Source organism: Lissotriton vulgaris, chromosome 10, assembly GCF_964263255.1.
Source record: "Lissotriton vulgaris chromosome 10, aLisVul1.2, whole genome shotgun sequence".
Lineage (NCBI taxonomy): Eukaryota > Metazoa > Chordata > Amphibia > Caudata > Salamandridae > Lissotriton > Lissotriton vulgaris.
In genome coordinates this window covers 195,486,553-195,500,795 of record NC_141698.1, presented here as the reverse complement: position 1 = coordinate 195,500,795, position 14,243 = coordinate 195,486,553, and the positions used below count along the sequence as shown (strand labels likewise).

General features: G+C 46.5%; 1 protein-coding gene across 1 annotated transcript in view; it reads right to left on the bottom strand.

The window, feature by feature from the left end:
- The window catches only part of SMG1 (SMG1 nonsense mediated mRNA decay associated PI3K related kinase), a 1,828,328-nt gene that overhangs the window by 1,715,055 nt on the left and 99,030 nt on the right, over window positions 1-14,243 (bottom strand). The window contains exon 2 of the mRNA XM_086940872.1: window positions 4,018-4,181. Within this exon, the coding sequence (XP_086796998.1) occupies window positions 4,018-4,181 (164 nt within the window). The remainder of the gene's footprint in view (window positions 1-4,017; window positions 4,182-14,243) is intronic.

Genomic DNA, 14,243 nt, shown 5'->3' with positions numbered 1-14,243 from the left:
TAGACAGACTTAATTTCGTCTCTCCTTGTTGTCTCTTCCCCTATCCTCTCTTTCTCACCTTCCCTGTCCCCTCCCCTCCCTGCTCCATTTTTGCCCCCCATGTTCTCTAAATGTTTCCCATTGAGACGTAGCTATTTGGCCAAAGCCCCATGGAGCTACCTGATAACTATAGAGGAGATGGGTTTTGGGTCTTCCCTTCGACTGTCACCTACCCTGCCAGACTTTGGGCAGACTTTCCTGAGTCTTTCTCCTGTATCTCCCTCCAACCCCTTTACCATGACCCCCTTCCCCTCTACTCTTCCCTTATCTCGTTTTCTATGTTCTTGCAATTGTTTGTCTAGCAACTTATGTAAATTGGAACTGATGTAATCGTGTAATTTTGTGGAACCTCATGTAAAGCGCTCCAATACCTCCGGGTCTAGCCAGCGCTATATAAAACTCTTAAAATAAAAATACAATAAAATAAAAGCCTTGGCAGTCCGGTTCAGCACCACACTACAGGCTGCCCCCTTCTCTGTAGCCACGGTAGGAGGGGGAGACAAAACCAGTGTCGGGCGAAGTGTCCAGACCACTGGCCTCCCCAAGCTCACCTGTCCAGTCCTGAGAAGACTGACACTCACGTGCCAGAGGGTCCTCGGACCCCTCCCAATCCTCCTCGCCACCCATCACCTGGTACTCCGGTTCAAAGGATGGGGCTGGGTTGTAGAAGTACAAATCTCCAAGCGGCGTTGAATACGGCGCCGAGCGCCACTGCTCTGACGCCGACCTGAATTGAGGGTAGGACCGGGAGCGACACCCTGGGTGCTGGCACCGGCGAGGTCATGAGGTTGACCGGCGACGACCCGGAGCCATATCCGGCCGGGCCCTGCGGCGTCGGGACCGAAGTCGCCGACGGCGTCGGGCGAAGTCACCGACGGCACCGGGGCCGAAGCACCCGGCCCGCGTGGGGACCCAGTCGGGCCGCATGGCCCGAAGGAGCCGCAGAACCAGATGGAGGAGTGAGCGACCTCATGGCCATGAGGAAGGCCTTGATCTCCTCCGCCGTCGCGTTCTGCCCAGGGACCGGCGGGTATGGAGCAGGCCACGACGCCTGCGGCTCCGGCAGAGCCGCGGGGCAGTGTCGCCAGAACCCCCGGCCGCGTCGCGCAAACGTAGGGGGTAGTCAGAAGAGCGATGTCCCCTCTTCGACTTCTTGTGCCTCTTAACTGAGGACTTTGAGCCCGAAGACTGATGACGACTCCCGGAACTGTGGTGACTCCGGCCCCGCGACCGGTCCCTCGACCTCCTTGTGGACCGGGACATCGAGCAGCGCAGACTGACTGCCGGAGCTCGAGTCCCTTGCGGGACCGCTCCCGTCTAGATTTGGACGTCAGGGCCCGGCAGTCAGAGCAGGACTTGTCGTTGTGGTCAGAGCCCAGACAGTGAAGGCACTGGCGATGGAGGTCGGTAACCGACATCAGTCGGCAACAATCAACTTAGGGTTTGAACCCGGGCATCCCTACCGGCACCATCTGAGTCGATAGACTTCGAAATATGATCAAACAGGATCGAAAAGGATCGAAAAAGTTATCAAAAATTGACAATGGGTACTACTTTTTCCAGATCGGCGCTTGCTGGCGCGGAAAAAAGAAGAACTGACATCAGCGCGCGAGGGTGGCGTCTAAGTACTCCGGCGATGTCATCCCGGCTCCAACGACGCAGACGACTGACGCAGAGCCGCAGACAACGCCTACCGACGCGCAAGGGTACTGCTACGCAAAAGTTTCCGGATCCAGTCTGACGCCTGGGGATATTCTAAGGTAAGTAATCTAATACTAACCTGTTTCTTTCAGATGGAGAATGTGCTTCTTCTCGAAGTTCCCCAAAGTAAGTTTAGGAGCCTTTTTAATTCCACACAAAATAGAACTATTTGAATGGCAAAGACCAGTGACAGCCTACTCAGACCACAGTTGGACTCTGTAGTTTGAAAGGAGCACACCATAATCACCACGCCTTTTTTTTTTTTTTTTTTTAAGAAGGGAGCGACTACTGTCTCTTAACTGGCCTGGGAAATACTAGGAGTTGATAATACTGGGAGGAGTAGACACCCTTTTCCTGTTCAATTCATAAAGAAAGGGGCCTACATGGGAGGGAAGTATATGTGCATGTGACTGTCCTTTCGGCTACAAGAACCAGGAATCCATTTTGAATCCTCTGTGGAAGAGGGATTCATAACATTGGGGAACGAGAAAGCTTGTCAGGTAGGATGACGACTGGAGGCAAACCCTAGAACATTTGTGAAGACCAGGGTGTGCAATATGCTCCAATAAAATGAACGAGAGAGAAAAAAGCCACTCTGAAATGCAATGCCGGACTCTGCCCTTTTACTAACTCCATTCTTTTCTAGAAGTGTGCACAGATGGGGTTATGTATCAAAGAAGTGAGGGAAGTACAACTCCTTTAGGACTATTTACCTTGCAAGACCCACTCAGGCAACACCCGGCTCCACCCACCTACCTGCAGCATTTACAGTACAGTGATATTTAACCAAGGAGCTAGGTGTAAAAAGAAATTATCCCCTGAAACCAGACAACCCATAAAAAGTCAGTCTGGAAAATAAACATCTCTAGCCTAGAAACAGAGTACAAATATGTGATGGCCCCCCCAGAACAGTGTTTGAGGCACTTCCTATTCATCAGTGCGAGGCGGACCACAGCTGCAAACTGGAGGGATGGTACTTTTGGGCATCAGTTTCCTTCTTTGGAAATCTCAAGTCCTGCGACAATTTTGCTTGGACTACACTAGAGAGAGGTTTGAAGAAAGGGTATCAATGAGCCGAAGCAGATACTGAAGGTGGCCTCAAAATAAGAACAGCATCCAGTAGTCCAAAGAGAGAAGGAGCTGTGCTAAGATGCAAGATCATCAAACAAAGAGGTCGCCAGGTGCTATGTTTTTACCTTCTCCCCACTGCTTCTATACCATTTAGTATTCACCTTAGTAGTCCAATGGGTCATCTTCAGCAAATGCTATCCCAGAGTAGAACCTCCACTACCTGGAGGACATGTGAATGGGCAATTTCCTGCATGCCATGACTTGTGTCGGAATAAACTTGAACCGCAGAGCTTCTGCTGAAATTTTCAGCAAGCAAAGCATGTTCATAGACCACTCAAAAATGGCACCTGTGTGACCAGAGGTAAGAATCTGGAATTCTGGTGCACAGGGACTGGGTGACATCTCTAATCACCTGTCGGATACATGTAACAATCTAGCATTATGATTTGTTTGGAAATGGCTCTACACCCATTTTAGGAGTTGGTTTGGGTGGGTCCGCATGACCACCTTCGTACGTCACCAACAGCTGCATCACCAACAGATGTGGAGGACTGCAACTGTCATTACCCATGGTCACTGAATCCGCTTTATAATATGTTCTCTAACAAGGGCAGCTTGCAAGCGAAAATCTCTATCCACCTGCATGTACTGGGTCAGAGCAGAAGAACTGGCTGAAATATCAGTTGTGGTCAGCATGCATGGGCTGCAATGAATGGTGGAGAGTATAACTGTAAAGAAACGCTAACTAAGCAAATCAATTTGGGAGTGCGCTTGTGTGACGTAGACGCAAGGGGAAGGGTGAGGCAGAACGGGACGGGTGCAAATTAGTAGAAGGAATACTGCTAGACTACAGGTTCCAGAGTGCACCAAGACAGTTATTTAGAGTCGGGAATAAACTATGCAAGTGCAGCCTGCATACACCACAGCAAGAGAAATTGTCAAGGTTGGGACAACCTTACTCTAGGTAGCAGGCACGCTGGGAATACAGTAAGTCATCAGTGCATGAAGGTTTTGAATATCCCCTTTGAAGCATTTCAAACGGAACCTGTGGAGAAAATGGAATTTGAGGCAGGCACAAATATAAATAATAAAAAACAAGACAAACGTTTACTAGTATATTTCAAGAGTAATTTTACGACCTAGTGTTTCAAATGAATTTGTATCATGCCTTGCAATCCATTTCAGGGCCTGCTGCAAGATCCGTACCTTCGTCTTCATGCTGCACTTCACTGTGGGCTCGGAGGTCATCGTGCCTGTGTCGCGAACCCGCAGATGAACTTGAAGAATGGTAGGAATAGGAGGCAGAACTGCCCCGGTCTCTGGACGAAAAATACTTTATATTGTCTTGGTCGGCTGATCCGCTGTCAGATCTACAAAAAACAGAAATAAGAGTAGGCTGTAATACTTTTACCAACTAAGTCACAGCTGGGTTGGAGCCACAAAGTTAAATAAACATTGCTGCACGTTCGAATGCCCCAAATCAAGAATTCAGTTTTCATACAAAAAATAAAAGGAAATTATACAAGGGAGGCGGCTGACTTCGGATACTTTCTTTAAAACGTAAAGAAAGGAAGGTATTTATAGCGTAAACTCACAGGTTCAATTAAAGTGAGATTTTGTAAGTGTGACCAAAGTAGAGAAACCAGTTTGTGGGGCGACAGCGAGCAACAGACTGCTGCTTCGACAAACCTTCGAGACAAAGGCATGAGGCATTTTAGGTATTCTTATTCAAGGCGCCTACAAAACATACTTCCTGTATATAAATTGTTGAAGTAAGGCCATGGAAAATCGTTCACGCAATACAATCTATGTGAAAGACAGCGTGTAACTCGAAATCTAAAAGTCGAGTTCTACGCTATCACCTTACTTGAGTCAATCATTTTTGAGCAGATCTTTTGATTTGGCACCCCTTTGCCTCTCAAAGCCAGGAAGAAGGGTGGGGGGGGGGGGGGACATCTGGAACACTGACTCTCGGTCCTACGAGAGCTAGTCGGGTGTCTTCTTGCAGAGGACGCTCCACTCCAGCCTCTTGCTGTGCCTTCATGTTCTGTCACAATGTCGGTCCTGCTCTTGGTTCTGTTCCAGAATCCCAGGCACGTTCCAAACCTACTCCTTCAGCTACAGGGGCGTGGCACGGGCCCCTGTACTGCTGGGGCCTTAAGGGGGCCGCACACCTTCAAGGGGGGCATTCAGACCAAGGCCGATTAATATCTGATGGATATGCGAGACTCTTGGGTCCCTTATCACATTCTGCATGTGGGGGGGGGGGGGGGGGGGGGGGGGGGGGAGCACAACGACTGTGCTGTGTATTAATTGCCATATTCAAAAAACGTACATTTTTCTCAGGCCCGAAGATGGATGGGTGTGTGTGGCACAGCTGCTTCGCCATCTGGTCTTTCAAACTTGCAAAGGATGATAGTGAAGATCGCTACAGGCTGTGTGCTATGTACTTGTGCGGACCACTGTTCTGCTCTAGAATCGAGATTGATGTGGAAACCCATTCATCAAAGCATTTAATGCCCTGGAAACGTAGCAACCAGAAAAAGTGAGGCATTGGCACTCCACAAAGCTAAAAGTATGTATTGTGTTTTCAGTGCACAACTGCAGAATATGACTAGTGTCATGACATGATTGCAAACTCACACGGTGTGGATGGAGGAGTTGCCAGGCAAGAGACCTTATGGTACGTGCCCCCAGAGTTAACTGTACAGGATGAACGTGTTCACGGTCAGGCAGCCAAGGGAACACCAGGCAGGTATTGGGCAACTGCTCTTCAAACATTTTTTGATGCATCACAGTAGTGGGCTCACCTCCATCATCCACTCCACAATCTTCCAAGACTGAAGGTAACGTTTTTGTTGTGAGGGCCAGTCTCCAGCCTCAGGCAGCCAACACGACTCATGGCCTAACCATGGGACTCCGGCCAATTTAAAGATCTGTAATTTGAATATGCCACACTGAACAGCTTGACTTGCCAATGGAGGTCTATTAAAGTCTGAGTGATGTTAGAAAGTCAAACTGTTCAACAAGAGTGCATAATAATTACAGGTTCCCTCAGGGTTCTGTAAACTCCGATTAATTATGAATTAACTGCCTGAAGCTCAACTCCGACAAGAGGAAGTACTGGTCTTTGGCAACAAGACATCCCCAAGGGATTCCACCTGGTGGCTGTCGGAACAAATACCAACACCCATAGACCACGAAAAAAATCTAGGGATCATTCTAGATGGCAAACTAAACAGGACGGCTGAGGTCAATACAGTGTGCATACCCTGCTTCCACATCATACGCATGCTGCGACAAATCTTCAAATTGTTGCCTCAGAACATCAGACAGACCGTCACACAAAGCACTCATCACAAGCAGGCTGGACTAAAGCAAAACTCTACACCAGTCTTGTCAAACAACGCTTACACAGATACAGACCATCCAGAACGCAGCTACATAACTTCTACTAGACCTCCCATGCCGCACCACACACGGCACCTCAGGAAGCTTAACTTGCTCCCCATTCACAAGGGCAGCCAATTCAAACTCTTCACACACACATACAAAGCCCTACACAACACAGGACTAGGATACCTGAACAGCAGCATTGCCTTTCATCCAACCACCTGACCCTTATGCTCTGCCTCACTCACTCGCATTCACACCCAGCATACGCAAAAGCAAAACTGGAGGTCGCTCATTTTCCCACATCACACCCAATTAGTGGAATGACCTGCCACACATCAAAGCCTGCTCCTCACCGAGTTCCGCAAGAAGCTGAAGACCTGGCTCTTCATATAAGCACCTTGGGACCAAACACATACACATCTTGCACAAGTGCCTGGATACCCTCCCAGGTGATTAGTGCCCAATACAAACCAGCATAACAATTATCAAAGCAAATAATCTGGGGAAGTTCAAACAAAAAAATAAAGTTGCGATCTAAACAAGAATATTTAAAAAATAAAGGGAAATCGCATACTTCATAATTATGAGCTGGAAAAACGTTTAGGAGACAAGTTGGAGAACATTATATATAAAAAAGCTCAAGAGCTCTAAACTATCTTGTTACTGGAATGGTTTTCAAAATCGTGAATTGTACTTATATCGAGAGTTATTGCGGCTTATCGGTCGACATACATTATCTGTATTATACTTATATTGTCTACATTAAGTTATATTGGCATTGGAACCTTGTTGGTTGGACTGTACTAAAAAGTGATTTGTGCACGATTGTAAAACAAAAAAATATAACTCACAAAGTCCTTGCTAGGACGCATGACTGTTATGATGTAGTACTTAATAAAGTATGTTAAAAAAAAAAGAGCTCTGAACTATCTTGCCACTGTGTCTGCTGATCCGGGTATCCACCAAAAACTCGAGAGTTAGCTATCAATGTGAGAGCACACCAAGATTCTCCATCCACAAGTGCACAACAACTGCCCCATGACAGTGGACTGAAGATAGCAAACATTACATTAATAAATTAAGTAACCCAAATAATTCCAATTAATGACTGGCCATTTGGAGATAGGACTGATGCCATAAATAGTCAAGACGTTAACTTATCGGAAGGCTCAGGATCGTTGCACAACAATCTCGGTGCCATCCCACTCCCATCTCAAAGCTGTGCTCTCTGCTCGCATTGAGAGACTGCCAGTGGCTTTGGAAGCCACTTGTCAGTATTGGTTAATTTCGTCTCTCAGCGAAGGCCTGTAGAGACCTGCACTGCAGGGAGAAAAGGAGGTGGCATAGGAATAGCATTGCCCGCATTTACCTAAGTCCTTCAGCTGTTAGAGATCCAGAGGAAGGCCGGTGTGAACTCCAACCCCCAATCCACCATCGCACTTTGGGGTCTGGAGACTTGGGTGAGGCAGCAGAACAAAGAGCAAACAAGTGCTACCTCTAGTGAAGCAGCATACCATTGGTTAACCTCTCTGGCTAGCCACTTCAGCAATGTCACTGCAGTGAGTAACCGGATTTCGATCAGATTGTTGAAAATGGCTTCCACTGGAAGCATTTATTGTCAACATCTTATACTCAGAATTGTGGAGTGGAATAGACTAAAATAAAAGGGCAGTAGAGTTTGTGTTTTACCAAACAAAAGAAAATGTGGTAACCATGGACTGAATAAAGCCCTGAAAAGCAATCAATGATAGACTTAACTTATTATGCTTAATAAGGTGAACTATTTAGATTATTAATTAAATCGTAGTCGTGAGAAACACAGCTGCCTGCTGGGACTGTTTTAACCCTTTCAGTGTGCCACTGGCTGACAGCTGACACTGGAGAGGGTTTAAAAAGAAACCTCATATGCATGCACTTGAGGTTTTCTTTTTTAATATCCAGGGTGGGGGATACTAAATACCTTCCACTTAAGCCCCTACCCCATTCCTCCCAACTGTGACATCAGCACACTGCAAAGCGCATTGACGTAAAAAAGGAAAGAAGCAGATGAGTTCTCTCCACCACGTCTGGCGGGAATTTCAGCGAAAACGGTTTCCTCACATTTGAGGAAGCATCTTTAAAACAAGCATTTACAATGCAACGGTCTCGCCTTTGCAAAAGTTAGAGCTCTTGGCATTGTAAATGACAACATTTTTATTTATGTGTTGGTTTTGAAAACAGATAAATAAATGGCATTGTCATTTACAATGTCAAAAACTTAATCTCTCGCAAATGCCACACACAAACACACAGACCCACACAGAATACCAGCTGCAGGGACACTGGGCAATTAGCCATCAAAGGGGTAGGTGCTCAGCCAGACCGCGGGACAACCGGACCATGCATGCTTTGTAAATATGTAATGCCCTCAGCATTAAAACCATGTGTAACGAACCAAGAGATTTCAGGTCAAGCTAACCCCAATCCTGCGAGGCAAGCGCCACCAACAGCTGTGCCTAATTAACAACATTCCGCATCAGACACGGCGGAAAGACAGCAGGAGCCTCGCGCTCCATGACTACGCCCGCAGATTAACCACACAAGTAAAGAACCAATGAACTGAGCGGGGGCGTAGAGATTTATTTGACAGCCTTTTTGTGTTTTATACCGCGCTTTACATGACCGTCTATTGCATTACAGACGGAATGGGGAGATTACGAGAAGTCCAAGCCTCCAAAGATGACCGATGACCCCACAACTCTTGCGAGAATGGGAATTCACACAGATCGTACTCAACGAGCCCTTACATTTATGAGGAGCCATTACTCCTATTGTCTTCACTCTCCTTACCAGACTCGAACCCGGTTCTCCAGCTCCCCCACATTAGAGTCTACGGCCCTAGCCGTTAGCCCATACAAACGAGCAGTAACAGCGCAGCAGTTTACATTCATCAAATCAGCTGATTATAAAGTGAAGTCAATCTAACCCCAACGAACTAGGCCCCGGGTGAAAATCACGCTTCACTGCCGAAGCTCCCAACACCCAAACTCGATCCCACAGAAATGGGTCCTGGGTGGACCTGCACAAGGTAAGCAGTCTATATATTTGTACCGTGGCATCTTTCTTTTGGACAGGGCCGAAACTTGCCTCATAGTACAAAGAGTGCCAAACGAATTTGTTTGCAATGGTCAACCAAAACCAGAAAGCCGACGCAGTGCCTGTCGAGCGTACAAGTTTTTGGCCAAATATATAGCGAAAGAGGCATAAATTATCGTCCTTGACTCTTGCACATTGTGTGATTACCTCCAGCTTGGGCCCCGCAGGAGCTGCATGTATCCAGTCACCGAAGCTGCTTCACTCTACCCACAGTCATCTCCGCCTGTTGGGCTCCCCACAATGCTGGAAACCGGGGCAGCGCCGCTCTACCAGGACGGAGAAAACACGCCCTGCTGCCAGCAAGGATAGAGTAGCGGAAGATAGATACCCTGCACCAAACACGCTGAACACCAGGCAGGACTGTGCCCGAAAGCAGGAGCCCCTGTGCAGGGCCCGCGCCCCATCCCCCGTGACCATCACCAAGGCGACTAGCCCGGCAGTCTCACAGCTCGCCGGCACCCGCTGGCTTAGAACCCTTCCGGGGGGTTGCCACCGATCCGCGATGCAGGGCACGGGTCCAACTATGCCCCCCGCCCACGCGGGGGATGACCACACACCGGGAGCCTTGCCCCATCCCCCCTTTTCCAGCCCCCAACACGGGCAGTGGGCGGTAGATCTCACGATGGATGGGGGCGGGGGGGCGGCGATGGCACGGAAAGCACACACCGCAGCAAAGGTCTCCCGGACCCACCAAGCAGGTTTTAACAGTCTTACCGCTTTATCAAGCTACGAGACAAACGTGAACAATGCATGCTACAAAGTTGCGTGACATCTTAGGGCATAAAATTGCAACGCCGTTGCATGCCTGTGGCACTGGTTAATAGTAGATACTGGCGCCCGGTCTTGGAATATTAAGATTTGAACCGGCTCCCTAGGTCAATAGTCAGTAGCTCAGACCAGGACGATAAACTCTCTTTAAGAGCTGTGGACTAACTGTAGAAAACAACATGAAGCATCAATCACTTGCCTACCGCCGCATTTTAGACTGGGGGGCGTGTTTTTGACTGTTGTTTACATCCTTTGGTGTTTTTAGGTCTTCGCCAGCTCGACTGCGCATGTGCACAGTATTTCGTAGGCGGAGACCTCAGAACCATCAAAGAATATAGAAAGAAAGTCAAAAATACGCTCCCCCAATCTGAAAAGGACGGGGCTTAGATCGAAAGAAGAACGTCACTAGGACCTCTTCTCCAATGGCTGGCCACCGTTTAGGAGACGAGCCAATGGAGAAGAGGGGCGGGGCTTAACCTCGCTAGTGATGTTCACTCTACCCCATTAAGTCTCGCCAGCAAGACTGCGCATGTGTGCAGTCTTTCGCAGGCCGAGGCCTAAAGAGGAGAGGCTCCCCCATTCAAACAAAGCCTACCTCAAACAGTTTCCTGCTAGTGGATCGAAGTTGTGCCAGAAGCATGCAACCACTAGACCGTTGGGGATCTGCTGGTTTTTGTGTTGTCGACTTTTTCTAGGTTTTTCCCCTTAAGAGACATGTGTTTTCCATAGGCGATCACAATCCCCCAGGAGAAAATAAACAGGTATTGGCAAAGCCAATATGTTTTGCCTATGTGAAATCAGGCAAAAAAAAATCATTAAAATGTCATTTTTTTAGGACTTGCCTAGGCAGCGTATCAGCTGTCTCTTCGAGTCATGCTGTACCTAGAATACGGGTTTTAATCACTGCCCATCTTTCGATTTGGCTCCTTCTACTGTCCTTCATAAATGGCTGCTTTTCTTTGGGTAATATGCTTGTTAGTACCCCCTTGCCTACCTTTGCAACCTCCCATGAGGACTGACTTTTAGCGGTGCTGTTACTCGGCATGTTATATATTACTTTACAAGCACTTTCTTTATTGTTGCTTATTGCTTGTTCAGGAACTCGCTCGCGCCCATGTTGGATTACTCTCTTTGAGCTGCAGCTGCCTTCTCCTCATACCTCCTGCTTTTTTTTCATAGCTTTAACGTCAGCCAAGATGCCAGCCAGGGACGGTTTATCTTTATTTCTTTTACCCATATTGGAGCAGCCATCACTTCATGTTAGGTCTCGCCTGAGCCAGAACGCATGCGATGCCCTGTGAGACTTTTTGTAAGGGGGCTTCAAAATCTGACCACACGTTTGTGCGTGTGGTTTGTTTTTGGTCAGAGGCTATTGGCCTTTGTGTGCGTCTTTCTAAGAAAGACAGCATGCAATTGGGCAAAGGCGGGTGCATGTCCCGCCTTTGCTCCGCTCACGGCCTATTGCTTGCGGTTACCCGCACAGGCACCATCTGTTTTGAATTATAGTGCCCAGATGGGTACGTGATAATTCAAAACAGATGTCTCGCTGTGGCGTGCGCGCACCACTTGCGTGCTTTTTCTAACCTGTCTCTATCTGCGTCCCTCTCTAAACTGTATAACCGCGCTCTGTCCCATTCAGCTGGCACTTTATCCCCTCTCTCAACGGTCTCGCTTGTTTCAGCTCTCACTTTTTCACTTGCCCACCTCCCCACTCTCTGAACACAGTTCAGTCTAACTTGTCTCTGCATCTCTCCAACGCCTGTGTTTCCTTCTCTACGAGTTGTCTTTCTCATTGTTTCTATCACCTCGCAACTGTATTCCCTGCCATCTGCCTCTCCTTTCTCTATTAACAGACTATCTTTCACCTTCCTCCCCACACTCTCTCCGCTGCCTCTTTATTACTTGTTTACCCCTCCATCGGTATGCTGTATTTTTCTAAAAAGTCTCACATGCCTCTTTCTGCCTTACGGTTGTCTATCACCAGCTGTGTATCACTTTCTCACACCTGTCTCTCATTCTGTCTCTTGGCTATTTCTCATCTTTGTCTACATTGCGTATCGCATACTGTGGTACTCTCTCACAGCAGGTCTTTCATTCTCTCGGACTCTCTGCTGTCTCTCAGTCACTTGTATGTTGTGTGTCTATCACCTATCCTTCGAACCTGTCTCGCTTTCTGTCTCATCTGTCTCGCTTTCTGTCTCATCTGTCTATATTTCTCCCACCTTATAATATTTTCTTTGGTTATGCGCAGATTGCCACCAGCTTATTTACTTTGGCCACAGTGCCGGTAAGACTGCTGCAGTCAGGTCTGAATTTTGGCTGCTGAGTAATGCTTGCTGATTTTACACGCTTTGCTTTTCAGCACACTTGGGACAGTAATTGAATTTTCACTCTTGTGGTGGGGGAGGCGGGTGTTGTGGGGTGCTTCAAATTGTTATTTCTAAAAACTCAAGTTCTCTGCTTTTAAATGTTTTATTATTCTTACATACACCACGGCACGCCCGCTCCCGCTTCCTTATTTTGGCTTGCCATTCCACGGTGGGACGCCATTTAAGCGGTTTAGCGCTCCAGTGTTTCAAATCGCTTTAACTCAGTGTAAGAGCCTGATGCAGCTTGGATGACTAAGATCTTAGGCAGTCGGGTGTTGGTTGCAAGCGAAACCCAACGTGTGCCAGAAATGTCCAGGAAACATTGCGGTCTCTCAGTGACAGTCCTACTCTTCCTTTTCAGAAGCCTGCGCCCTGCTTAGCAGTCACTACTCCAGCCTGCTAGACACATGGGCTCCCACCTAAATATCTCCAAAAATAAAGAAAACTAGCACCTGAAACCAGTTCAACACCGAATTGCTTAAATAGAGATAAAGGGTAAAGCTAGTGACAGATTATAATAATATGGACACAGACCTCCCAGGGTATAGATGGGTCCTCGGGTGATATAAGATGTAGCGGACATTGGTGCCCTTTGGGGATAGACAAGGCGAGATTATTTTATTGTTTACTTTACTTATTGAAACTTCACTTGTTTAAACATTAAATATTTTACATTTTACTTTTTAAATTATTGGTATGTTGGTATGTTGATGTGTTAGGAGCTCACGTTGGCATCACTATGCCTACTGGGTTCAAACTATTGCCGCTAGTGTTGGAACCTCTGACATTTTTTTTATACGAGATTCTCTGCAGTCAAATCTTTTAACTCACTGACGTACCTCCCTTGTATTAGAACTTGCGTGACAAATCTCTTTAAATCAAACCTGTGCGATAAGTTTATTATCCTCTTGAACGTTCTTACTAAGAAAATAATCTTACCTACAGGATACAAGCAACAGGGGCGGGCAGAGTTCACACTTAACTCCACATTGTTAACCCACTGAGCTGTCTTGTATGCGCTGAAGCCTATGATGTTCGGTTTACGCGCAAAATTCTGCAATGGCTTTATTACTTCCATGTGGTATTTCATTGGCATTTTAACCGGTTATTAATTTCAATCCATTTCAGCTAGAAAAAAAAACTTTGTTACATTTTGAAAATTACTCAACGGATTATGTAGCAATTTTTTTTTTTTTTTTTTGTAAAACAACGGAGTCTGGTCCTGGGACGAGGGGGTAGCTGGACCAAATATATCATACAACAAAGAAAGTTGCTAGCCCTCTCAATCTTTCAGTCTCTAAACATTTTGAGACAACAAACAAAAATGAATCAATTGTTTGTAAGGGTAATTTTATTTAACCCTTTTGAACTAATTTTAGTGGTATTTACCTATTTTAAAGGCAAGAAGAACACTTTACAAAAAACTTTACAAAAACACAACAACACATATTTACAACTACTATACAATAAACATATATACAGTTAAACAGTTATGCACAAACTTCTTTTACAAAAGAATATAGGGATTATGTCCACAAATAATTACTCTTTGCGAAATTTCAAACCACTACAAAACCCACAAAGCGAAAGAATGGCAACAAGGGAAGGGATTATTCAGTCTCTCTGAATTGACTGCTAAACAAAAAATTCAATTCTATGTATATATGTTTATTGTATAGTAGTTGTAAATATGTAATTACCCTTACAAACAATTGATTCATTTTTGTTTGTTGTCTCAAAATGTTTAGAGACTAAACGATTGAG